Genomic DNA, 25,128 nt, shown 5'->3' with positions numbered 1-25,128 from the left:
TAGGGGAAGTGAACTTGGCAGGAGCGGCGGAAGTAGAAATAACAGAAACAGTGAAGGCAGTAGTCTGTCTGTTGAGTGGGTGGTGTGCTGTAGGGCAGATAACGTCCTAGCTATCTTGCGATCGCAGGATGGCGTGTAGGGTCAAATGACATTTTGAGGATGCAGCTTCTGATAGTTAGGTGAGAAGGCGAGAAGTTTCCCTTGCGGGTGTTTGAGGAGAGCACTTGGCCGAGGCGGCTTTGACAGGGCCTCTGACTCTCGCCTTCCATAAGGTTGGACCAATAGCTTCAGATATACTGTGAGGCTCCATCACGTAGGCGGGCAGTGAATACAACAAAATTGTTCGCTTCCGGGAGGTGCGGCGCAAATAGATAGGTAGTTTGGCACCTCCTCGTTCATTCAACACTCGCTTTCCTGGGATGAACCAGCAAGAGTAACCCCATGACGCATTCAAAAGAAAAAAGAAAAACATAAAAGAGCACTACCATCCAATTCCCAACCAGCTCCTGTAACCAAGGGATGTTGAAGACAACCAGCCCCCGAAACAGCTGCAATCAAACGTTTGGCTCCTGCTCGCAATAAAACCCGGCCTTATGTCGGTTTCTAGACAAAACACGATCGCTTCGTTGCATAGAAAAGAAAACAGCGGTTGGTCATTTGCTGCTTTTAACAGCTACCTATCCGATTCGCGCCATGTACATGTATAATCGCCTCTCTCATAGCCCAGCTTATCTTGATCAACTCGACCCCGTCACAGTCTTTGTGTCATCCTCCTTGCCGAGCAATCCCAGGTTGCGTATTTGTCCCGCACTCGGAGCGCTGTCGCGTGCGCTAGCCGACTCGGCCTTTCGGTAGGCCGCCTGAAGTGCCCTCGTTCTCGCAGCCTGTAGGGTTGAAAACATTGGTCAGTTGCCATCCGCCCTAGTTGTATCGTATACTCCGGGGCAACAAACCTCCTTCTTGTGGTGAAGACACTCGTAGTAGTCCTCCAGGGCCAAGCCGCACTTCTTCTTTCCTGAGTGGTCCTCTCCAGCGGTGTTGACGACGTAACAACCGAGAAGCTCCTGCCAGAAGGGGAAGCACCGCGACGGGCCTAATCGGTGCCACCGGGTCAGTACGGCACCAATGGCAGCAAAAGTCCAAGCATACCTCCGTGAAGACCGTATCCAGAGGCCATTGTGGATGTACAGACGCCAATTGGTGGGTGGGTGAAGCTCAAAGGTCGTCGGATAGTCGTAGAGGCACAACCGCGAAGTCGAAGTCTGGAGTGGTTGTCAACGGAAGAGCCCGCGGCTGTCAGGAAATCTTGTCCTATCAGATGGTACCTGATTCCAATGGTGAATCCGGTAACGCAATGGGTTCTCCCGGCTAGCGCGCGCCTAACCTCCCAGAGATGACCCTTGTATTCTCCACTTAATTATGACGGAGCTAAGATACCTGCCGCATGTACCCCAACTGAACACGCTTGGAGCTTGACAGTCCGCATGCATGCCAACCAGTTCGATGCTCCGATAAACCAACGCTCGCGATACCTCCCCTGACCGGCCTAGTTGCCCACGATATCAAGTCAACCCTCTAACAGCGCGCTCTATCGGATATGCCCTGGAATCACGCACTATGAGCCTCGTTATTTCCCCGCCGAAGCTGGTGCTTCTGGCCGTTCATATGACTATCAGCGCCAACATCGACAGCTTAGCCTTTCTCACCTCTCGGCATGCCACCGTCCTGCACAAGGATCTTGTTCTGCGCATACTTCTGACCTACTTGCCCGAAACGGTCAGATCTAGCGACTATGTCTCTTTCGTCGAAGAACTCTCGTCGGGCGAATTTGCTGAACATGGACCGGGCGATATCGATTATAACATTGTAGAGAATCTGTCGGATGAGGAGGCTGCCAGAAAGGTTCGCAAGCTTCACCTGCTACCTCTTGCTTGGGAAAATGCGCCTGTCGACACCGAAGACGACCCAGTTACACTGTTTCTGCTCCGTCGAGCTCACCGCGTCGACGAGGAGGCTGGTTTGCTCACCCAACTACCCGAATTGCTTGGCCCCTTTCTGCAGTATGCCCCCACAATACGCGTTTGGATGGTCTCGACTCTATTGCCGTTGCTGAGGAGAACCTACGAATATTACCCGACGGATGATATACCATACACATTAGCCGAATTCCAGAGCCTACCCGACGGTGCTGCCGTAAGCGCCCTTCTGTCCCAGACGGGCGTGCGCCAGGAGGACTATGTATTCATAGGGCGAGACCTTAGAGGCCTACTTGTACCTTGGTTGCACAGCAACGCCCGATGGAAACGGGTAGAGGAAAGTGGCACTTCTGGAGAGTCCTCTGGGCTGTCCAGCCCGGGATGGGAACGGTTCCTTGAATGGCTCATGTTACAGAGCTCTAATTCTTGGAGAGTAGCTGTCGCCGCTGTCGAGCAGTGGGGAGGTGCTGTTGATGTCGATTTGGGTGACTTCGATAACGTTTGGCTCAGTGAGCAGCAGCAGCAGTATCTCGACCGCCGATATGCTCGGGCTATAATGGCTTGTGCATATCTGGTACCCGAGGCCACCCCGAATGCGCTTCAAGGAGCTCATCAAATGCTCAGAAAAGTCATGGATCTGCTTGGACAGGACGATATGCTGTCCTTGAGCTCAGGCGCAGATACTCTATCCCCTGTCCCACATTTGGAAGGCGACGGAATACTCTCTCACAAGAACACGGCGTTTATGCGAGATGATCTTCTCAAGCAGTCAAACCCTCTCACCAATCCCTCAAGAAAGTCAACGCATCTGTTACATGCTATTATCCTCAGCGCATTCATCCTGACACGGTCCGGGCTTCCTTGTACAATCAAGAGGGCTGGAGATTTAGCATTCGTCCAGGATGAACGTGACCAGAGAGCCGAGGTGATCAAACTGATACACACAATATCTGAGCAAGCTCCTAGCCGCGACGAAAACTGCTGGATCAGGGCACGAAATGAAGTCCTTTGGCTCCGGAATTGGGGCATTGCGGCCTCACCAGATGGTCTTGTGAAGGGAGTGTTTGCCAAGGTTAAGCCGGAGATCATCGAAACCGAGATCCTGAAGGCACTCCTGTCCAGTGCGCGTAAGTCATGGAGCAGTAATTTTAATCAACAGCTCAGCTAAAACATAACAGGATACTCGCTAGCGAAATCATTGTATGAAGACGTGACTGACAAGCCGCTGCCGGTACAAGCAATCCGAGAGACCATCGTCACTGCTGCGCTGAACGCATACGACAACGCGTCAAACCCAAATCGGACGAGGGGCGGCCTCAAAAAATGTGATGAAATGTATGTGGAGGTCCAAGCCTGGTCTGTTGCTATCGGCAAACTGACACCTAAGTAGCATCAACTCTTTCCCCCAAACTATCACCAAGTCTCTTCCAGAGCGACTGCGGATCGATTCTCTACTCAAGGCAACACATGCCCTCAGCAATTACCGACTGGTACTGAAACAAGGCGAACCCTTCAGTCCTGTCGTTTTGCGCGTCCATTCAGACCCTGTGTCTATCATCGGCAAAGTCCTGGAGCAGAACTCAAAGAGCTACACACGCATCCAGGATCTCTCAGAGATAGGAGCAAACATGGTTCACGCCGGACTGGTAAACCGAAGCAAAAAGGGGGCGGCTGCTACCGAAGTGGTCGAGGACGAGGAAGCCCACACCGACGCCACGGAAAAGCGCATCGTCGCGCTGTGCATCGAGGCGGCCTTGAAGGAAGATGATTTTGAGACGGCGTACTCCTACGTCGTCAACCGACTCAGTGGCAGGACTGATAACTCAAGGTCGAGTGTTACGATGAAACTAGACGATGACTGGTCATGGAGGGCCGCGCTCCAAGCGGGTCAGTACATTAGAACCGCCAAAACGGTACGCCCAACGCATCTGGGCAACGCCAGCGGGAACCCCGAGATCCGTCATCTGGAACAACGCATCGACTGCCTCGCCACGGCCCTCCGGATCGCCCCTCCTTCGCAACTGCAGGAGATACTCAAGACGTTTCGGCGTTGTGAGGAACAGCTCGATTCGGCGGTCAAGGAGCAGGCCGCTCGCGAGGCTGACCTAGATGCCGTCGCCGACCTTCACTCACACGGCATGCCCGGCGGATTCGACGCAACTCCCGCAGCGCCTCATGCCCAAAAGTCATCAGTCACCAGGCCCCGGCCAGCGGCATCGACAGGCAAGGCAGGTGATGATGCGCCCATGTCACTGTTTGACCTCTCTCGCGCGACAGCCCGCGCGGCATCGCGCAACTTTGCGGCGCTTTCAACGCTGCAGCAGTCTGCTGGCGGCAAGGCCCCAGACCTTACTACAGCACCACCGGCGGGCGGGGATGGAGAGATGCACGATGAACACGATGATTACCCCAAATCGAGGAAGCGTGATCAGCTTCGGGAGGCTGCCATGGGAACCTTGACTTCGGGCGTAGGCTGGCTTATTGGGGCACCTGCACCCAGCCAAAACCATGCGGCCAGAGATGAGTGATGCGAGGACACGTCTAGGAGTGCGTATGCAACGATGTAGACACATGAAATGACTGCATGATGAATGATTTCCAAATTTATTAGGTATGGTGGGCAAGTGCATCAATCTGGGGCATTCATATCAAACAAGCATAGGAGCGTAGAGCCGTTAGGACTGAAAAGCTTCCTATAGAGGATCCCCCAGTAGTGAATGCTAAGAATCTCGAACTCAAATTCTCGTTCTTCTCGACCCGATGACTGTGCTACTTAGTTACTCAATTTCAAGCACGTCTGTCCAATCCACACGCATGTTCTTTACCGCACGTTGAAACGAGGAAGACACAATCACTGCCACTTGACAGGATGGCATCTTGGATTGAGGCCGTTGACGCAGCTTGATAATTCACTATATTGTTGCGGCTGCGCACTGCTTAGGCGCAGCGTGCTACCTTACTCGAACGAGATAGGTACATGAAATTGGGCGCGTCTACTGTTAGGTCCATCAAAGCTTTAAAGAGCGATGACCGCCATAAATCTAGCTCTTCGTCGCCCAAGACCTTGGGGTTGTACCAACCAGAGCCTCGCAATGTCAATTGTCGGGCCACTTCGCCTGTGAACGACTTCGCTGCAGAGGGAGGAACAGCCCTGTCAGGTGGCCCGGTGCAGATTCAAGTCGATAGCCCAACCTAACGAGCGAAGAACACCGCGTTGAAACCGAGACAGCCAGGCGATATTGAGCGGAGGTGGGCTGGCTAAAGTTCAAACCAAGTCCAGCTCAATGCCTGCGAACATTCAACAATGCCCACGAGTGTAGACAGGGATGGCTTGGAAGTTTGTTGGAGGCAGGCGCCAAGGATGATGTGCCTGAAGTCACACCCCTCCCCCAAACTGATGGCCATGTCACTCCGGAAGCTACTCATCGCCGAACCATTAGTTTTGCCCAGCGGTATTGGGGGAATGTACCTCTGAACAGTTTGGGTGCCGTTCGTCAATCAGGCCTACAATGCCTGGAAACACAACCTAGCAACGCGTTGCAGTCAGCTCGTAGAAGCGAAGCAACAATGAACCACGACTTCGTTGTATCCCTCGTCGCTAGTTTGTGCAAGGGCGACGACTAGAGGGGCAGTGGGTGTAAAATGGCGAGAAGGAGGCGTTTCATTTACGACTGGAAAGTTGAGTATTGGCGTTCAGGCGGCACAGTTACGGTTAAGTTGTATTTAGGGACGCGGTTGTCATTCATGTTGCATTGTTGGTCAACGTCTTATCATGCTGAGATTTGCATCGAAAGAGCCATGCCGGATTTGCGAAGCCGTCTCAAACTCGACTCGACCCGAAGCGGGACGTGATAGATAATGGTACAAGGTGGAAAATGTTTGCGTGAGGGAAACAATCGTGGACCGCCGCAGGCCCGCGACGTGGTGTAACGAAAGTGCTGATCCACGAGGGGGAAGTGACTGTCACTCTGGCCAAAGCCTGTCGACGCCTGCCGTTTTGCCGTGTTGATTGTTTGCCAAAGCTACCAAAGAGACCGCCTGAAATTCGTTGACTGGAGAAGACCCGAGTCGACAAACAAAAGCCAATTGAGAGGCAGGTGTAACTCGCATGCAGCTCTTGTCAACGAGAGGCTGGGGTCAAGGAGCGGTAAACCACGCAGGCCGAAATCCCATTTTGTGTTTCCATCCCAGACTAGTTGAAGTGCACAAAAACTCCACGAGACGCAATTTTTGGGATATCCGCCGTAATCGATCGCACTATGAAAGATGAAAGGGATGATCCGTCAGTCGCCATCAAACCGGGCGCGTTAACGGCATGAAAGAATAGTGTGGAAATCAGCGAGAACCTAGGCGCGTTAGCTTCAGAGATACCTAATAGGACGGCGATGGGAGTCTCGAACCTCCGTAAGCCTCGCGGCCCTCCGAGCGGGCGGGAGCGTCGGTGTAGGCTGCACCGCCGGCAGGAGCATCGCGGGAACGAGCTCCGTCACGGTCAGCGGTTCTGTCGTAGCGCTCACCACGCTCATATCCAGCACCACCACTGCTGCCGCCACCACGACGGTCGTCGGTGCCACGAGCATAGCGGTCGCCGCGTTCCTCGCGCGCACCGCCAGCATAGCGGTCGACACGGCCGCCGCCGGCGTATCCGTCGTCGCGCTCGCGTCTCTCGTAGCCTGCACCGCCACCACGGTCTTCACGGTAGCTGCGGTCATACCCGCGTTCCTCGCGGTAGCCGCGCTCGTAGCCACCACCACGGTCTTCGTAGCCACCGCGACGTTCGTAGCCGCGGTAGCGGTAGGGGTCATCACGGCCGCCGCCGTAGCCGCCACCGCCGTAGCCGCCACCGCCACCGCTGTAGCCACCTCTGCGTCGGTCAAAGGAGCGCTCCTCGAAACGACCACCGCCACGTCCCTCTGATTGATGTCGTGTGAGTAGATGAACTCTAAGAACGGGATGGGTAGAACGTACCACGCTTGGGGGGGCCAAAGTACTTGCCCGGGGTAGGGGTGCGAGGGCGAGCACGACGAGCCTTCTCAATGCTGAGGGTGCGACTCTCGATCTGCTCTCCCTGCAAGCCCTCCTTGGCAGCGTCGGCCTGACCAGAGGTGACCATCTTGACGAAGCCGAAACCACGGGACTCCTTGGTGTGGGGGTCACGCATGATCTGGCACTTTTCAACCTCACCGTACTTCTCGAAGAGACGAGTGACCTCAGACTCGGTCAAGCGAGGGTGGATGCCGGTGACGAAGAGGTTGGAGCCAGGGTTGATGGCGCCGTCATCGTCGTCGCCACCCTTGGAGCCAGTCTCGTCCTTGGCGCCACTGTAATGCAAGCGGAGAACGTGTCAGCGATTGAAAACAGCAAGCGACGATTGAATATGGCGGTGGGAACTGCTTACCGGTCACCGTTGCCGGAAGGGGAGGCTGAGCGACGACGTCCAGAATCGACATCATCGCGCATAGGGCGGGGAGAGGCGCTACGGTTGTCACGCTCGTAACGAGGAGCCTCGTCTGCATCGCGCATATCTGTCAGTGCCGAGTCGGGATCAGTATGGCGATTTGTATCGAGGTAGAACGAACCATCGTAGCGGTCGCCGTTAGCGGCCTCGTAATCCATAGAGGTGGTAGCCATGTTGATGTTTTGAGCCGGCGGTATTTGTTCGTCGGCAGGTTTGGTGTTTGATGGTTGGGAGAATTGGCCAACGACGCGAATGCCGGTGACGCAGACTCTTCTGTTGTGATGGGGATTGGTCAGAAGGGAGGGATGGAAAGCGGATCGGGACCCAGCGGGAAGGGCCTTGGGAAACAAGGAAAAAGTAGAGAGGCTAGAGGGAAGAGGAAGAAAACTATTACAATCGTCGGCAATTGATTAGATGACGAAGGGCATCAATTGAGGAAGTGAGACGGCTTGGAGATGCCAGGTGATAGAGATGAAGGTGAGGAAGGTGATGTGAAGGAAGGGATGTTGGAAAGTAAAGACGAGCAGGAGAGGGAGAAAGAGAGGTCTGCGGCGTACCTTTGGTGCTGGTACCGTGGTAGGTGCAGGTGCAGGTGCAGGTCCTGGTGCAGGTGCTGGTGCTGTTGCAGGGCAGGGTAGGTGTAGTGGACAGGGCACCTGAGTGGACAGCCTGGGGCAAAAGTAGTGTAATGTATCCGTAGGTTGAGGCGGACGGAACAGGCAAGAGCAGCAGGCAGGCGTGGGTGCTGGCACTGACGCTGGCGTATGGATGGTAGTGAAGGAAGGTAGGGCGGGCAAAGGAGGCGAAAATCAAATAAAAATAAAAAATCCCCTAGGCTGTGATTGATGGGATGGATGGATTGCCTGCGACTGGGGCGGGCTGTGACAGGGGATGGGGGGGAGCAGAAAAGGGAAAGATGTAGCCGTGCGTGAGCGAGCTTGGCGTTCCTGTCTCCTCTCCCTGTGGTCCACTGGCCACTCAGATGCCCTGCTTGGTCCTGCCTTGCTATGGGAGCTAGGCCAGTATCCGTCCCATGATATGTACTACACCGTAGGTAGTGTAGTCTACAGTACACTACTAGTTGGGAAGTGTACCCGCCTGGGTACCAACTTGGGGTGACTGAATTCCCTTCCCTGCGTTGCTACAGTGTGTGTATGCAAGATGTGCAACACAGTCCAGGCATCTCATTGGCGGGGTCCTTGTCCCTTTTTCTTTTCCTTCCCAATCCCCCCCCATTTCGCCATGGAAAGCGAAGTCAAGATTAGGGGAGCCAATCAATGCCACCGTTGAATGCTCGGTATTATGAACAGACATAGAAGAAATGGTCTGGACGCCTTACGAGAAACACCCTTGACGCAAGCCGCCTCCTCGGTGCTGCCTCCTGCTGATTTGACAAGATCATTTTTTGGCGACATCGAGTGAGTGAACCCAGACCAAAGCTCGTGACCCCCACAAGATGCACGGACCATAACATGTTGGCCAAGGCCCATATCTGTCTGTCTGTCTGTCTTTGTCGTCTATCCCTTACTTCATTCAAGATTGCTCCAGTAGCATCCTATCTCCCTGAATAGGTATAGGGAACCATTTCAACTCAGTCAAGTGTTCTCGGATGTCACCCAAAGTATTATTCCCTTGACGATGACAACACACCTTTCAGCGGGAAATTGGCTGGTCAGTGCGTGACGAATACATGGCGTTATCTAAGCCCCTGATCTTGAACATACTGTGTTATATAAGCAGCTGGTCTTGAGCATTATTCGCCGAATTCCCTGCTGCTGTCGAGACGCTTAAAGGTGTGGTGCTCGTCGTCAAAGGGATAGTGGTCCTATAAAGTCGGTGCTATATCTGGAATGGCGCTCCACATGTGCATGCAAATCGGACACCATGATTGTCCACCAGGCTCTCTCAAAATGCCATGTTTTGGTTGTTCTTGTTGCGCGAGTCGCGCCTCTGTACTGACTGCGACAACCTTGATTAAGCCTCAAAGGATCAAAACTCTTTGTTCGGGGCCAACTGGGCGTCAATGCCTCACAAGTCCTCCATCATCACCTGTTCACCTCTTTGGTCCGCCTCCAGGACATCAATACCCAATATCTCTGCCTCGAGAGCCTTGCGGACATCCACCTCGACAAATGCTTCCGGCTCATCCAAAAAGCTCAGGCCCTCGACTGCCTTTCCTCCGCATGCTCTCTCCAGTGCCAGGAAGGCAAAGTGCCCCCCAACGACTGGTCTGGCCATGAAATGAGGTCCAGGCCACCCGCCCGTGCCCTCTGTCTCGTAGAGATCGGTAAATGGTCGGTCTTGTCACTCGCGTTAGCCTACAAACTGACTCTAGGAAGTCTATAAACCTAGGGTGAAACCTACCCGTTGTTGTCTCGTTAACCCAAGTCGCAATGCTCTGAAGGATCTCTGTCCGGGTCTTCTTGCTCGTCACTGCAGCCGCGAAGAACTCCCAGTCGCTCTTTGTGTAAAGGTGGCGACTATCAAGCGGCAATCCGTAATGCTGCAGCACTGCGTGGTACCAGTTGCTCTGCATACTGTACACTCTGTCCGGGATGAAGGTTGACTTGGCCTTGATGCCCATGGCCTTTTGAACCCACCCCGTGAAGCGTCCGCTCAGCGATGATTTATTTGGGTCTGACAAATGGAAGCAGAGCAAAGAGTCTGCATAGAGGTTGTAAATGCTGGTCCAGGAACCGTACCAGGTGTAGGCCAGTTTAGCGTGAGTACCGTCCCTAGAGATACCAAACCCTTGCCATTTGTCAATGTAGTCTGTCGCAATGTCCGTATAGTACTTGGAATCGTCCGACTTGCCCAGAACATCGGCAATCTCGGCCATGGCCCTGACACCAATGATGCCCTTCAGTGCCAGATTTGTCTGGTTCGCAAGCCACCCGGCGAAGTCATCCGTGCAAAGTTGGTTCGCCGGGATGAGTGATTCGCGGACTAGATATCCTGTCCATTTGGTCCAGAGCTGGTAGGATCTGGATACCCACTTCTCGGCCTCCTTAGACCCCCTCATGGCAGCATCGACGGAAGAATGGTCAATACCATAAGCGTCCACAGAGAGAGCCCAGGGCTGGGAACCAGTAACCTTCACGTCAAACAATTCCAGAGGTCTCGCGTGGCCCTCGACGGCGTGAAGAAATGCTGGCTGGGTATCGTACTTGAAGGCATTCACAAGAGCGAGACCCATAATGAGCATGTTTCCACACTCCTCCACAGGCATATATTCGTCTCTTCCATCTGGGTGACCAGTGGCATTTGGGAAATGGGCACCCAGATCATGCATACTGTAATCGTTAGGGTACTGTCCACTTAGCTGGTGTTCCAGTAGAGGCTCCAATAAGTACGCAAGCCAACGGGGGTTTGTGTACAGGAAGAAAGGGAATGCGGGGAAGATAACGTCGACCGTCTGGAAGTTTCCGTTTGAGGAGATCTCCTTGAGAAAGAGGATGGGGCTGTCCGGGGTTCCAGAGAATTGGGTTGCGCCTAGGACCTGACGAGCCGAGAGCGCGGCAATATCCTGGTAATCTTGGGAGCCCGAGGCAAATGCATCAATAGCTAGTTGATCTGAGTAGTTCCTGGCCAGCATGTTGGCAGCCGCAAAATCATCGTAATGGTACTGGACAAGCTCAATCGGCGTAGGAAAGTAAAAGGACCACAATGGACGCATTTGTGTGAGTCCCCTGGCAGCCGCAAATTGAACGACGGGGTCCTGAACAAGGGCGAGTGTAAAGAGAACGCTGTCCTCCGATGTCGATTCAGAGCCGGTTCTGTTGCCCAGATGAAATGATTTGGAAAATGCAAATACGGGCTCATCGTCCATGATCTTTCTAAATGAACCATCGACTTCATTTCTCAAGGAGCCTTTTGCTGCAAAGTATTGGCGTAAAATACCGGACGTACCAGACTGATGGTAGATATCGGCTGGACCAGTGAAATGGAGAGTGCCCCATTCCGCATGATCAGCGAATTCGGTGAGCAGCTGCTGCGATTGCCTGGCCACCTTCCAGGTCTTAAGTGTGGCACTCTGCTCTTGCGTAACCTTCGGCTTGCTCAGCTCCCAGGTAATCTTGTTATCCCTGTTACCGCTAACCCATTCGCCGTTTACATCGGTGTAAATGTTGATATCGAAGGAGCCCTTGACATAAACAGTCAAATACGCAGCAGGGATTGACTGTCGGAAGGTAGATGTAGGCGTGATAGGGGACAGAAACGAGAGTACGACCTTTACAGGCTCGGAAGATCCCTTGGGAGGGGGGATCGAGTATGACAGATTCGTCGTCGATGCGTCAAAAGCGGCGCCCAAGTAGGCCGGAAAAGCTACGTTAAAGTTTCAGGTGGGATGTCAGTTTATCACCGGCACCAGCACGAGGAGTGGTCAAACACACTTGGAGGATGGGGGCAAGGAGTCCTGTGGCCGTCCAAGCAATGGATATACAGTGTTGGAGTCTGGCACGGAGGCCATGACGGAGAAGCCAACCTGGCGGGGATCTTCAGGTCAGCCAGAACATACACATCGAGACGACGACAGGGCAGGATCGCTTACACTGGAGCCGGTCCAGAAATAGGGCCAATGTTCCCATGGCGCATCGCGAGCATTGCCCAGCCAAGTGCTGAGATATGGGTTGCGAACAATCAGAGGAAGAACAGGAGGCGTTAAAGAGGATGCGCTGGCCGTCACGGCGGCGGCCAGCAGTGAGGAGAAGCGCATGGCAAGGAGAGTATCCCAAGAACCAGCTCCACGACCGGACAGGAACGACTTGCGGGACAGTCACCGAAGGAGTAGGCGATGAATCACACTATACAGTAGGCCAAGGGCGAAGTGAAGAACCGGGGAGTGTTTGCGCAGAGTTGCGGTGCGAGATGAACTGTGCAAGATAGAACCAGCAGCAGTTTGACACAGAACAGGAAGAAGAAGTGGCGAGGCGAGGTAAGGAAACGCAGGAGGAGGGCTCAGACAAAAGCTTTCCTCGGCTCTGTTTTACACCAGCTCCAGGACCACTAGGGAGCAGCGTCAGGAGCTCTACACTAGAACGGCACGGGAACAGTTGGAGAAATCTGGGGTCGAAGCTCCGTGCTAGGTAGTCACAGGTAAAGCAGCAGAACCGGCGCATGTACGTCAATACTGCGGGTACAGCGGGTCAGGTGGAGGAAGAAACAAGGCTGGATTCCCATCCGTCAAGGAATTGGGGGCCAATCAGAGCAGCAGCCGTGACTCGATTGACACCAATCACACACCAAGTGTCGCGCCACGAGCCCCTGTTTTGCGGGGACGGCGGGGTTGATCTGTGCGGGGTTGAGCTTCCCCGAGTTCAAGACGCGGGTAGATGGCCCTGTCAACCCGTCTTCGTAAACCTCAGAAACGAAAGTCGAACTACCATTAGTTCGAGCGTTCCCAAGTATGCGCAAAGTTTGGATGGAAGGTTCGGAAAAGTGTCAACCATCTGAAATGAGAGTCCCTTGTATTCTACCACACAAATACTACTTTCAACTGCCCTCCGCTGGCCGGCTGGGGACTTGCCAAATCTCTCTCGTACGTCGGGCCGGGTCAAATACATGCGAACATAGACGATCCAGCCGACGTAGAAGTGATTTGATTGGCGGCAGGTTGGTGCCGGAAGGACGGGACACTATTCCACCTTCAAGACTTGAGGGTTATTCCTCGCGATGCCTCAAATAACCTCCCCACGCCCTCAAGGACCCCAGTAGTGAGTGGAAGGTTGATCAGCCATCACCAACGCAATCTTCTCAGTCACATAATCCCTGAATCACCGATAACATGTCATCTCTCGACGGAAAGGTCTATGCCATTACTGGCGGCGCTAGCGGCATTGGCTTTGCGACGGCAAAGATCATCTCAAAACGAGGCGCCACGGTATGCCTTGCGGATATTGACCCGGATGCCATGAAGGAGGCTGAGGCTTACTTTTTGGGGCAAAAAGCGCCATTTTCGGTGACCAAGGTCGACGTGTCCAGCAAGGACGAGGTTGAGGGCTGGGTAGACGGTATCGTCAAGAAGTTTGGCCGTTTGGACGGAGCGGCCAATGTAGCCGGGGTTATAGGCAAACACCATGGCATCCGGGCCGTCGCAGACCTCGAAGATGAAGAGTGGCACAAGATCATTGCCGTCAACTTGACAGGCTGCATGTATTGTCTCAGGGCGGAACTCAGAAACATAGTTAACGGTGGCTCCATTGTCAATGTGGCCTCGATTCATGGTATCAAGGGTATGCCGCCTCTCCCAACTGCCTGTGGGCTCGTCTGACCTCCCTATGATACAATAGGATTCGCCAAGCATGGTGCGTACGATGCCAGCAAGCATGGTGTGATCGGGCTCACTCGAGCGGCGGCCAACGAGAACGGCGCCCGCGAAGTCCGGGTGAACGCTGTCGCCCCCGGCGCCATCTACACGCCGCTAATGGAGAAGGCATGGAAGTTTCACGACCGCGCGTCAGACGCCGCCTTCGACGAGCCAACGGCATTCCAACGCCAGGGCACCGCCGAGGAGTGCGGAAACGTTATCGCATTCCTGCTCAGCCCAGAGAGTTCTTTTGTGAGCGGGAGCGTCTATCAAGTCGATGGAGCGTGGCTTTGAGCCAACGCAGTCTGTCAAGACCTGCAAGGGCAGGCGGGTTTTGCTAGAAACGGCGCTGGTTGCGCATCACCAAACATCGGATGGATCAACCTCATGCTTCTCACCATCATCTCTTATGTGTTGGAGTTTCGTGTCCCTCTTCATCGGTTTCCTCATGTCGTAGGCATCCTCACCATCGCGCGTCGGGTCCGTGGCGTGGTCACCGTAATAATCCTTAACCACGCGGAAAACGCTGTAACCCATGCTCTTGTAGAAAGCTATAGCCTTGTGATTGCTCGTACGGACGAAAAGGTCGATGAACCAGGCGTCGTTGGCATCGGCGGCGGCCTCCAGCTGTTCGCACAGGATCTTGCCAATGCCGAGCCTCCGCGCTTCTGGCGCAACGGTCAAGGCAGTGATGTGAGCGTGCCACGGAAGGTAATGTTCGGAATATTTGTATACATCTGGCGATGACTCGAGCTTGCCCATGACTAAAGCATCAAGTCAGACAAGTCGAGCGACCCGTATACATGGCATTTGACGTACTGTAGCCAATAATGTTTCCATTCATGTCCTCACAGACCTGAAACATGGAAGGCCACTTGGCATGGTATTGTAGGTAGAAGGCCAGCTCGTACGTCTCGGTTAAAGGGTCGAGATTGCACTTGGAGAATTTGTTGACATCGTCGGGACGGAAGCGGCGAAAGGTGGCCATGGTGGCCGTAGCGGGAGACGGGGTCGGTGATCAGTCGTGAGGGGGAAGAGCGGCGCGGTAAGAGAGGGAGGGAGGGGTCGCTGCCAGGAAATCGATTGTCTTCGGCTGCCGGAAGAGAAGTGCTGATTGCAACGGGGCTTGGACAATCTACTTTAAGGTGGGAAAATGAATAAATGGGGCTAAGAGCAGAATTTCGGGGATTGATGCTCCGCAGGGCACCGGTGTATGTCTTTTATTTTTATTTTGTTATTTTGTTATTTCAATTTATGCTTTTATTTTTTTCGTCCCAGCGCAGGGACGATAATGGTCATCACGCTTTCTGAGGGAAGTGGGAGGTATTGCTGACATAAGGCTCCGACCGGTCAGGCACACATAACAGCGGGCGAAAAGTAATTTCAGTGCCGGATGCAGGGACCGAGCCACGAGGGTTGGCAGGTTCCCCCCCCTCTCCCCAAATATGGACCACAGCGGTCAGCGTACCTGAGACGCAACACCACGCAGGAAGCAGCGCAGCGCAGCGTGTCTTGCATCCAATCCGGCGATCCAGCGAGCAGCGTCTCGAGTCCCTTCTTCTCATCCTCCCACAGCAACCTGGTGTTCTCTTTGTCCGGACGTCCCACACCCACAAGCAGTCTCCAAGGCATCCCGAGAGTGACGCACAGGCACAAGGGCCCTTATTGCACCTTTTTACACCATAGCATCCATCGGGCGACAGATCAACAATAAAGCAGAGCCCGCTGTGCTCGCCAAATTGCATTAACTGGATCGCCGGTGCCGGTCCTCCTATACCAGCCCGCTCTCAAATTAATAAGAGAAGTAATAACCTCAAGCTCGCCCGCCAGACACATCACTCTGGCTCCACGGCCTACGTGGGACGCCAATAGTAGCCTCCGCTCCGCTCAAATTCGCCTTTGCGCGACCATTGTCCTCCAAGTACCAGGCCATCTCTACACACTCTTGCCGTGTCCTCCGCCTGGATCTTCCTTGTCGTCTATTTGATGCGATAACCCCTGTTGTTTGTTACTGCACCAGCAAACCCGGGACAAGCAAGCAACAACATTACACACCAACCTGACTGTTTACTGCCAACACACATACGTCGTGGAGCGTCATCAACCGGGTTTTTTCTGTCTTTAAGTCTCTGGGGCGGCATCACCGGACTTGCGCTACACCTCCTTCGCCGCCTGACCGACACATTCCTCTCCAACATTCGCTACAATGCCGCAGACTCCGGGACACTCGCGCCACCCCTCGAGCATCGATGCCTCGTACCAATACAACAGCGTCAACTCGTCTCCTCGAAATAGACGGCAATCGAGGTCCTCAGCCAACGATCCCGTAACGCCTCTGAGAAGCAGCTTCAATAACCAAGACGCCCTAGACATCTCTTACGCTAGTGGGGCCATGGACGACGGCAACGGCCTGGGCAATCTCGCAGATGAGCTGGCTGACGCCTTTTCCGATTCAGGGGAAGAGGGTGAATACTACGAAGATGATAACGGGACGCCAAACATTAGTGTTGAAGAGGCCGATGGACGAGATGGCGCCGAGGTAACACGGGACAGTGGCGTTGATGTTGCGAGTCTGGCTGAGGCCGGTACCAAGGCAAAGAATCTGAACCTGGGACCACCACCACTCGCACAACGTGGGCACCGAAGGACTGGAAGCGAATACGACGGAAGCGAGTATGGATCAGAGTCTGATCTTGATTCCCCCGGCATGCTGCCCAGTCTGGTAGCCAAGATGGACGCCGTCGAATCTTTGGCGAGAAGAGGGACTGAGAGCAACGGAGGCCCTACAGATGGTGTTTTTCACCGCGTGACAGAGGGCTTGAGGGACCTAGGGTCGCAAGCTGGCGTCGAAGGCAGTGCTACGAGGTACGTCTTAAACGGCTTCCCGCTGTATTGGTTCTTGGCTAACTGGTCCAGGCTCATTACCGCCCACTCGGCCCTCACGACACACCTAACTCACCAGACCCGTCAACTACATAACCTTACATTCCCACTTCTCTCCCCACTCGTGCCTCCACCGGACTCGGAGACGATTGACGAACTACTACCCCTTTTGCTCGAACTCTCCGAATCGATGCCGCGGCCGACAACGAAAGCCTATGACTCTTTGACAGCCCTGCACACACTAACTACGGATCTTGTCCAGAGCCTTAATTATCTCTCAGATACACTCCATATGTCTAGACAAACAACTACCACGGCGACGCGGCGCCTGAAGAGCGCCAAAGAGCTGGTCGCCGAGATCAGGAGGGAAGAGGAGCTCCGTGAGGAGGGCGAACGGTGGTTGACTCGAGGCAACTGGAGCGAAAGGCTTGCAAAGCGCGAGTGTGCCGGAGTATGCGGCGATGTCGTTGGCGGTTTCGAAGAAGTTTGCAATGGGTGGCGTGCCCGGCTATTAGAGCAAGCAGGCTCTGCTCAAGCCTAAACGAACTGCGTGCAGGCTGTTAGTTTGGCTATCATCCGCAAGTGACGAATCTTTGGGCGGGTCACTCGCGCCCCTCCGAGATTGGCTAATGTGGGAGTTGGGTCGGCATAGAATCAACGGGTGTTTTTGGGTAGACCTGACACTTTGGCGACTTCCAGCACCCGCACTTATTAGACTATATGAATTTTCACGAGTTGATGAATACGACAACGATGCGAAAGGGAAGCTCGCCATATGAAGAAAGGTCTTTGGTTGCTCACTGCGAACTTCAATCTGAAACCAGGGTCAGAACGAGATGTGGGCAGCTTGCCTTATTAGACCTGGCAATGTACGTCTTGTTGCTTCATGCTACAGGTAATGAAGTCAACCTCTCTTATGCAGTGCCGCGTATATATGAGGAGAAAGCGCATAAGTTGTCAAGCGTGCGGGGCTCTTCTTTTTCTTCTGTACCCCAAGTTCTATTGCGCTTACAATCCCATTTATGAAATACACCCCAGTAACATACAGAAGTGTGCGTGGTATTAAGTACATTGAACACATCACCGCCATGAGGATTTCTGTGTTAGGGTTGGTCATCAATAATCTTCCTCTAGCCGTACCGTGTACGCAGGCCGGGGCTGCCCTCCATTGGGGTCGTCAAATCCAACTGGAATAGGATGACGGGAGGTACCGGCTGGTCCTCGGCTTAGCCGACTCGAGCGGCTTGTGCGGCTGGAGCGACTTGCAGGGCGTTCGACATCAACCTCGAAGTCTCCGGGGGCACCAACCTCGTCACGTGCCCTGTTCATGGCAGCGAAGCTCGATAGACTCATCTTGTCATCTATGGAAGGCCTGTGTTGCTGTGACTGTAAAGCTCCGGCTCTCCGCAGGCGACCGTCGACGGGGGGTGCCTCCTTGCCCCTTTTCACACCAGCATCCGCCTCATCATCAACGAGGACAACCATCCAGACGCCCACGGCGCCATTGCTGCCGAGAAGGGGGGTACAATGAATCCAGCGCACTCTGCCCTCGTTGCATGACTTGCTGATCCAGCGAACCTTGGCGGTAACACCGTGACCATCTGCGAATGCACTGGTGAGGCCTTCACGGACTCGGTTAGAGCCGCCTATTCGGTCCAAGAAATTAGACTGCAGAATTCCTGGCAACCGTAGGGATGGCGAGGCGAAGAGAATGCGAAGACTAGGGTAAGGGCGGACAAGGAGGTAGTGTTCGTAAACGCCCGAGAGCTTACCGCTCGTCAGCGGTATTGCCGGATTAGATTGCTGAACGGATGAGCTTTCGTCCTGGATCAGAATACGAGGCTTGTTCCAGTTTGTCGATGACGCTGCTCTAGACTCGTTCTGTGGTACTCGGTGCATGTTCCCACCCTGTCTGCGGACGGTCTCGAGTTCTGCCATGTTGAACATCTCGCTGAGATCCCGGAACTCATCCTTTTCCTCTTCGTCAGACTCTTGTACATCTTTAAATGTAGCATTGGCTTCCCTCTCGACGACCAGGCTTTGAAGCCCGTCCAAGCCCGAGCTTTCTTTGGCGAGACCCGAGACGTCGACCTGAGCGCCAATGAAATAACGGACAGTGCCGCGGCTGTCGTAAAGAGGTGCTACCATGAGCAGGTTCATGAAGGGTGAGCCGTCTCGCCGGTAGTTGAGGAACGTCTCATAATGCTCTTTACCAGCCAATAACTTCTCACGGAGTCTTTTCACGCTGGAGGGGTTTGTTTTGGGTCCCTGGAGGAACCGGCAATTTCGACCGATGACATAATTCATGCCGTATTGCGTTGTCCGGTGGAATTCTGCCAGCAATGGTTAGTTCATGTGAACTTATACACATTTAACGATGGGGTTGCGTACCTTCAGAGGCGAAAACGATGGGGTTGTCGTGTCTTGAAGGATCAGTCAAGCAGAAGACTTCCGCTAAACCCTCCGACATCTCCCTCAACTGAACGGGAAGTGTGCCCGTGATGCGCCTCTTGATTGATACAGTTACTGTCTGAATCCAAACATGTGTAATGTAGGCGGGAAGGTCTTCTTGCACGAGAACGTCAAAAGCAGCGTCGGCCTTCTTTTTCAACGAAATGTTGAGCGTGCTATCGGTTTGGATTGTCGAAAATTCATGGTCTGGTAGAGAATCTAACCCAGCCGTGATAGCATTTGCGTATGCGATGGCGCGCAACGCTTTCAAACAGTCCAAGTAGTATGTCAACAGAGGTAGTGAGTTGGGGCGAACGGAATGAAGAAAGTCGGTGAACCGTTGGAGTAGAACATGGTCGCAAAAGATGGCCTTCAAGTGTTCTTTTGAGAAGAGGAGCTCTGACCGGTTCTCCAGAGAGTAATGTCCATTGTCGCCGTGAGATGGCACCACAAGGTCAAAGGAGCCTGGTTCGACTTCCTCCTCGGCCAAGGGCTCGAGTATCTCGTCATCTCCCGCACCCTTGGTTTGCAGAGCTGGGAGCGAAGTGGCATTTGTAAGATACGATGATGATGATGTGGAGTTGCCCCTGGACCTCGAAGAACGTGTTCTCGGGCTTCTTGGCGGACTAGAGGAAGGGTGCCTCTCTGGTACGTGAAGGGGTTCGGGGGATCTGACTCTTCCCCTGGGAGGGATCTCAGGAGGCTGCACAGTGCTACATGAACAATCAGTAATAACTCATACCCATGAGCAGACTCACGCCCTGGATCGTCACTCACCTTATATTTTTCCTGGGGTTCGTAGCATTGGGGTTGATGGGTCCAAGATGCGCGGTCCAGTCTTTATCATCGTCATCCCAGGCCTCTTCGAACCGAGTGTGGTTAAATGATAGGTCCGATGGTATACGGTTTGCTGGCCGCTTGAGTGGTATGTCCGGGATATCAGCGCCACACTCATCCATATCCACAGCTCGTTGCTGGCTGTTGAGGGACATGGCAATTGGAGCAGTGAAGCCGTTCATGTGTGATTGGGTAAGTTCTCCGTATCCGTGTTGGCGTTGGTCAGCTTTGGCAGTAGTCTGAGCCATGAGCGTTTCCTGGCAGAACAATACTATGATGTAGTGTGATCGAAAATCACAGGCTAAAGTGGGAACAAGAAGTTGGGGCAAATAGTTGGAGCATTTCTCAAGCTGGGAAAGGGATGCGATTTATACTGGGTTTGACGAACATTATCGCGAGAGGAGCAGGAGCAGGCACCAAATGTCAAAGAAGTATAGACACGCGGCGTCCGAACCATTGTCTTTCACAACGTCATTCTATCCGAGGCGGGACGGCGCCATATCGACAGCGGGAATATGGTCAAAGAGCCGCCCCGGCATCGATGAAGGTATAGTAACGAGGGTGTGTGGGTAAGGACCGAGGACCAATTGCATTATTGACGGGCAAGGGGAAGAACACAAGCGGGCACATCTGATGGATAAGCTAACTCCCCGTACCAGGTACCCGTTCAACCGTGCACTGCTCCTCAACCTGATCGGACAATGTCGGCTTTGGTATCTCGCAAAAAAATGGGAAAACTTACAGGGTTGTGTTGCAGTAGTAGTTTGGCAAGATGGCTTGATAGGTCGTCACAACATGTGGGATAATGCGATTTGACTTTCGGCCGAGCGTGAAGATCAACTACTAACCGAGTGGAGCATAGCTGTGGGCCACTTAGATACACTATGTACAAGAGACTTCAAATAACTGAAAGGAGGCCATATCTAGCTGCAGGCTTGCCTTTGTTGGTTTGCTAGCAAATCCAGGCATTGCTGATAGGTTGGGCCTGGCTCAATGGTCTGTCCGAAAACCAGAAACACTGCACCGCCCTCAAGCATTTATGAAGTGATGAAGCCGTCCTCTGCATTACCGCAATCTCAATGGGGGACCAAGATTGATCATGGCTTTGCTTAATAAGAGCAGGATGAGCATCCATGTGTGGCCAGGAAATGACCGGCTTGACGGGGAAGCATGAGCCGGCTCCCTAGCATCGAAGCAGCTTCGCAATGTAGCGAGCTTGGCGGCATGCACAGGATTGTGCCAATAGTAGCTGTACCTGTACTTGCGTCTCCCGTCGCCCTGACTCGGAGGGCGACAGCAGACGAAGTTCGGGTGCCATCCGTGCTTCGTTGTATAAAGCGTAGTACCGATGGTAGCGATGGGACGCCACGATGCTCTTGAGGCATGCCTGTGGCTGTGGGGGCCTTCAAATTCCCTGAAGCCGGCGCTTCGACCGATTCGGCGTCGGCCCCGCCGCCGTCGACACCCGGGCCTCCTTCAAAGTCCCAATCCAGACAAACGACGGCGCCCCCTGCCTGACAAGTAACATTTGGCATTAAGCTAGCATAGAACCATCTCCAAATTGGCTTGCGCGTAATGCCACCCGCTATAATGTTTGGGGCCGATGCCATCAGCCCGATCTAGCTGGATATGCCAAAGCACTACTTGAAGCCAATGCTTTCTCGATCCCCGGGGCTGCGATAGAAAGCTTGAATCGGCGATCGGACGACATTGCCTAACATACGAGCCGAGTGTAGATTAAAGATGTCTATGTATCTGTCAGTTGAGAACAGCCGAGGCTCATACCCCGAATCGAAATGCCGGTATCATGATCACCGGTAAAAGGCACCTGCTCGTAACCAGGGAGTGATGGTTATTCATAGACTCCCGTTGATCGTTGCTGTTTGGAATAATGGGTGGCCGGGATGTTCGAGACGCCTGCCATTTAGTGATCCATGGCAAGTAACGCTGTCATCTCTCACATCGGCAAGCGGCCAGGCGGGTAACAGGAAATGCCGTACGCCTTGGAGTACCTAGGTCGTACAAGGCGGTTCTGCCACATAAAAACGTGTACTTTGCCATTTTGATAACCCATCGTCTGGTCCTTCTTTGTATTTTGTCTCAGTGCGAACAGCCTCTTAGTAGGCCGAGGAAATTTAAGCTGCTTCAAGGCGTACCGCTTACTTTGTCGCCCGCTTGGCAGCTTCCAACGCAGTAGATCATGGCCCGTGTGTGTGGAGAAGCACGCGGCAGCATAGTCGGCAAGCCCAGGCGGTAAATTCCCACGAGGCAGTTCAAAACTGGGCTCATTTTGCCCACGGCGTGGCGTTCGAACAGACCAAAGGCAGGGAACAAACGGTTTGTTGGAGAAAGGTTTTCAGTGGTGGCACCGTCAATGTCCCGTCAACAGTCATGGGCCGAGCGTTGGCAGTCCAGGTTTTAGTATGCTGTGCTAATTAGTGTCGATCGGGGCGTGTAGCTGAGTGGCAGTGCTCCCAAGGATGCGGCTGTCCTCCAGTGTCGTTGTTAGACGCAGAAGTGTGCAGGCGCCAGTCGTGCAGAGATGAAGTTCTCAGTAAAGAATCAGATGGGCGATGATCGGCCCTGCTGTGGTATCAATGGCAAATGAAGATGTGGAGCGAATGCTGTCTACCTTCATGCCGATGTTCGTGTCAATGGGTTGGCATAAGTGGGCCGGCGTAGAGCTGCAGTAAATCGAAACGAGCCTGATTTGGCCGTTAAAAAGAGCCCTCTTGAGACCGAAGGCTTGGCCAGGTACTGTGCAATAATATAGGGATTAAGTTTGTCCTCTACTCAGGTTTGATTTGTCTGTGGACACAATTAGCTGATGCAGTATGGACATACACTAGAGGTTAGCACATTAGGTAAGCATCAAGTCGGTCAGTTGAGCTTCGCTCATCGTTGCCTCAGATTAAGTAAGACATTCATACTGTGCGGAATAGTATCAACACAGCAGCTAACACTTTACAAACACAGGGAGGGGTACGGCCATGGAGCAGGACTTTACGCGAATTTGAGAAAGCGCTTCTTGACGCGTTGCGACGCGTCACGCACCTGCCACCCCCAGCCCATCGTTTAATTTCTCAGGCGTGAAATGACGTATCTGCGGCCTCGCGACCGTGTAAGCGCCTGCTCCCTCGACTCGACAAACCTGGCCCGACCTGCCATGGGAAGGGTTCTCGAAGCAATAAAAAAAAGAAATGGAACCCCAGTTTTATTTGGGATAACTCTCAATTTGTGGCTTGGAAATGCAAGATCGCCAGCATCTTTCGACAAGAATCAAAAGTCACAAGAACGGGGATTCGTAGAAAACAGAGGCAACCGGCAGGGAATCATTCCAGCGTTGGCTTTGTTGTCCAGTGCGGGCCCGGGTTTCCTCGCCTGAGGGGTGAACGAGGGATGGATTTTAGGGGTATGGGTCCGATCCCACTAAAACAAACTGCCCAGCACGTGCTGACTGGTTCCCAGTGTCAACTTACAGCACCTCTGGCAGTAGCGTCCCCCTCCAGCCCCCTCTCGCCCCTCGCCAGGAGACCTGGGCACCGGATTGGCCTTCCGTATCATTCCCTTGTCCGGATCTGGGCGGACGGGGGGGCTGGAAAGGGCGTTGTTTGTTTTTGCTTACAGGTCTCATCCCCGCTAGGGAGGCCAGAAGGTCTGGTCCAAGCATCTAGGTGGAAGCGAAACTGGAATTCAGCGCGGCTTCACGAGACAGGGTACGCGAACCTCCCTCGCTGGAGAAGCGCGAAGCGTGGAACAAACACGCACGCACACACAAACACAAACGCACGCCATCTTGACCACCAGCGTTTCACCGCGACTGCCATCCCATCCCATCCCACCCGTACCTTGCATATAGACCAAAGTCTCGCCTGGTGTTGCTTGTTGGTGGTTGCTACATAGGGTGGTACGTTGTAGCGTCTGCATGGCCACCCTCCATCGTCAACTTCATGTGTTGCTTCCAAGCTGTAGAGGCACTATTGAGTAAATGGCCTACCGCACGCGGGTCTTGAAATTGGCAGCAATCATGCTACAAAAGCCAGGGCACTCAGTGCAATGTATTGAGAAGCAATCGTTGCGAGCAGTCTTTCGCCATTAGGGAGCCAGACGACAACCCGTTGAGTATGCATGACCGAGACCAGTCAAGGTGAGATAGCCAATGTAAGGTGTATGGCGAGGTGCAATATGCATTTCCAGAAAGCAGGGGGCTTGAAATGGCAAAGGTCATGATTGTGGGCAGTTGTTTAGAGGGCAAGTTACCAGTGATTGAAATAGCATGCAGACAAAGTTATCAGGAGAAAATAGATACAAGGCGCGCTGGGCAAATTTCCAATCAACTAACTAACTGGCTTCCGGCAACGAGTAAAGTTTGCGTGTTTTGCTTCCTTCGTGTTGTATGTGGTCGTTGCTGTTCGGTCAATCTTCAGGAAAAAGAAACTCGAACATCGCGTCTACCCTCCACGACCGGGGGGGGGGGGGGGGGGGGTTTGTGACGGGTTGTTTATTGTTATTCAACTTCTCCTTAATGTTGCCCCCCGGTGCGGCACCGAACGCCAACGCCCTTTCCCCCTCTTCCCTCCACCGTCGCGTCCGAAGAAAAGCCAAGGGACCCAGACAGCGGCCGAGGGACCACCGCTGTTGTGTTGTTGCTCTGCCGTTAACGCTAAACCCCCAATAAGGCTAGCGCTCATCCCTTAGCCGCGACTCTCCCGGTTCAACCTCCCGCCAGAGCCCACAGGACGTTTACCGTCTGAGGTCCTCCCCGACAACAACTGCCCACTGCCTGCACATTGGACATTGGACGTTGCGCCTCACTGGCCACTGGGCATTCCCGTCACCACCGCTACACCACCTCACTCACTCCATCATTCACACAATCCTCTTCCGCTGGCTGCCGCCTTCCACAACTCCCGCCTGCATCTCTGCACTCGTGGTCACAGGCATATTGTATCTGCACCCGACGAGATCTCCTTCATCCCTTCCTTGCTTTTATTTTCCTAATCCGTTCCTTCGATAATCTCGCGCTTTGCCACTCTACACCCTCCCACCTTGTCGACCAAAGCCCAAGCTCTTGCGGCCGTGGAAAAGCATGCGAACGATATCAAGTTGAAGCGCCACCGTCAGGGATAAGGTGGTGATTCGTTTGACTGCGCCAACGGTCATATCACTCTCATTTCCACCTAGAAGTCATCGAAGCATCATTCCCATCAATTATC

General features: G+C 53.7%; 8 protein-coding genes across 8 annotated transcripts; 3 read left to right on the top strand and 5 right to left on the bottom strand.

The window, feature by feature from the left end:
• Positions 1–737: 737 nt before the first annotated feature.
• On the bottom strand, positions 738–1,177 carry EsH8_IX_000717 (uncharacterized protein; the record flags this gene model as incomplete). The annotated part of the gene is made up of 3 exons (XM_083267053.1): positions 738–884; positions 954–1,093; positions 1,150–1,177. 3 exons carry the CDS (start codon positions 1,175–1,177, stop codon positions 738–740), a joined length of 315 nt encoding a protein of 104 aa, XP_083130618.1.
• Positions 1,178–1,617: 440 nt separating this feature from the next.
• On the top strand, positions 1,618–4,504 carry EsH8_IX_000716 (Sec39 domain-containing protein; the record flags this gene model as incomplete). Its single annotated transcript, XM_083267052.1, has 3 exons — positions 1,618–3,103; positions 3,155–3,311; positions 3,367–4,504. 3 exons carry the CDS (start codon positions 1,618–1,620, stop codon positions 4,502–4,504), a joined length of 2,781 nt encoding a protein of 926 aa, XP_083130617.1.
• A 1,807-nt stretch (positions 4,505–6,311) lies between these two features.
• On the bottom strand, positions 6,312–7,607 carry EsH8_IX_000715 (RNA recognition motif domain-containing protein; the record flags this gene model as incomplete). Its single annotated transcript, XM_083267051.1, has 5 exons — positions 6,312–6,322; positions 6,377–6,889; positions 6,945–7,297; positions 7,375–7,486; positions 7,556–7,607. 5 exons carry the CDS (start codon positions 7,605–7,607, stop codon positions 6,312–6,314), a joined length of 1,041 nt encoding a protein of 346 aa, XP_083130616.1.
• Positions 7,608–9,462: 1,855 nt separating this feature from the next.
• Positions 9,463–12,151, bottom strand: EsH8_IX_000714 (uncharacterized protein; the record flags this gene model as incomplete). The annotated part of the gene is made up of 4 exons (XM_083267050.1): positions 9,463–9,734; positions 9,799–11,760; positions 11,827–11,920; positions 11,987–12,151. 4 exons carry the CDS (start codon positions 12,149–12,151, stop codon positions 9,463–9,465), a joined length of 2,493 nt encoding a protein of 830 aa, XP_083130615.1.
• Positions 12,152–13,219: 1,068 nt separating this feature from the next.
• EsH8_IX_000713 (SDR family NAD(P)-dependent oxidoreductase) lies at positions 13,220–14,035 on the top strand (the record flags this gene model as incomplete). Its single annotated transcript, XM_083267049.1, has 2 exons — positions 13,220–13,667; positions 13,725–14,035. The coding sequence occupies 2 exons, from the start codon at positions 13,220–13,222 to the stop codon at positions 14,033–14,035; spliced, it is 759 nt and encodes a 252-aa protein (XP_083130614.1).
• Positions 14,036–14,101: 66 nt separating this feature from the next.
• On the bottom strand, positions 14,102–14,729 carry EsH8_IX_000712 (uncharacterized protein; the record flags this gene model as incomplete). The annotated part of the gene is made up of 2 exons (XM_083267048.1): positions 14,102–14,505; positions 14,561–14,729. The coding sequence occupies 2 exons, from the start codon at positions 14,727–14,729 to the stop codon at positions 14,102–14,104; spliced, it is 573 nt and encodes a 190-aa protein (XP_083130613.1).
• A 1,218-nt stretch (positions 14,730–15,947) lies between these two features.
• EsH8_IX_000711 (uncharacterized protein) lies at positions 15,948–17,165 on the top strand (the record flags this gene model as incomplete). Its single annotated transcript, XM_083267047.1, has 2 exons — positions 15,948–16,606; positions 16,658–17,165. The coding sequence occupies 2 exons, from the start codon at positions 15,948–15,950 to the stop codon at positions 17,163–17,165; spliced, it is 1,167 nt and encodes a 388-aa protein (XP_083130612.1).
• A 575-nt stretch (positions 17,166–17,740) lies between these two features.
• On the bottom strand, positions 17,741–20,160 carry EsH8_IX_000710 (uncharacterized protein; the record flags this gene model as incomplete). Its single annotated transcript, XM_083267046.1, has 3 exons — positions 17,741–18,957; positions 19,016–19,788; positions 19,853–20,160. The coding sequence occupies 3 exons, from the start codon at positions 20,158–20,160 to the stop codon at positions 17,741–17,743; spliced, it is 2,298 nt and encodes a 765-aa protein (XP_083130611.1).
• Positions 20,161–25,128: the final 4,968 nt, after the last annotated feature.

Source organism: Colletotrichum jinshuiense, chromosome 9 (genome assembly GCF_051148585.1).
Source record: "Colletotrichum jinshuiense chromosome 9, complete sequence".
Taxonomy (NCBI): Eukaryota; Fungi; Ascomycota; class Sordariomycetes; order Glomerellales; family Glomerellaceae; genus Colletotrichum; species Colletotrichum jinshuiense.
The sequence above is the reverse complement of the archived record's forward strand: the minus strand, read 5'-3'. Positions and strand labels throughout refer to the sequence as shown.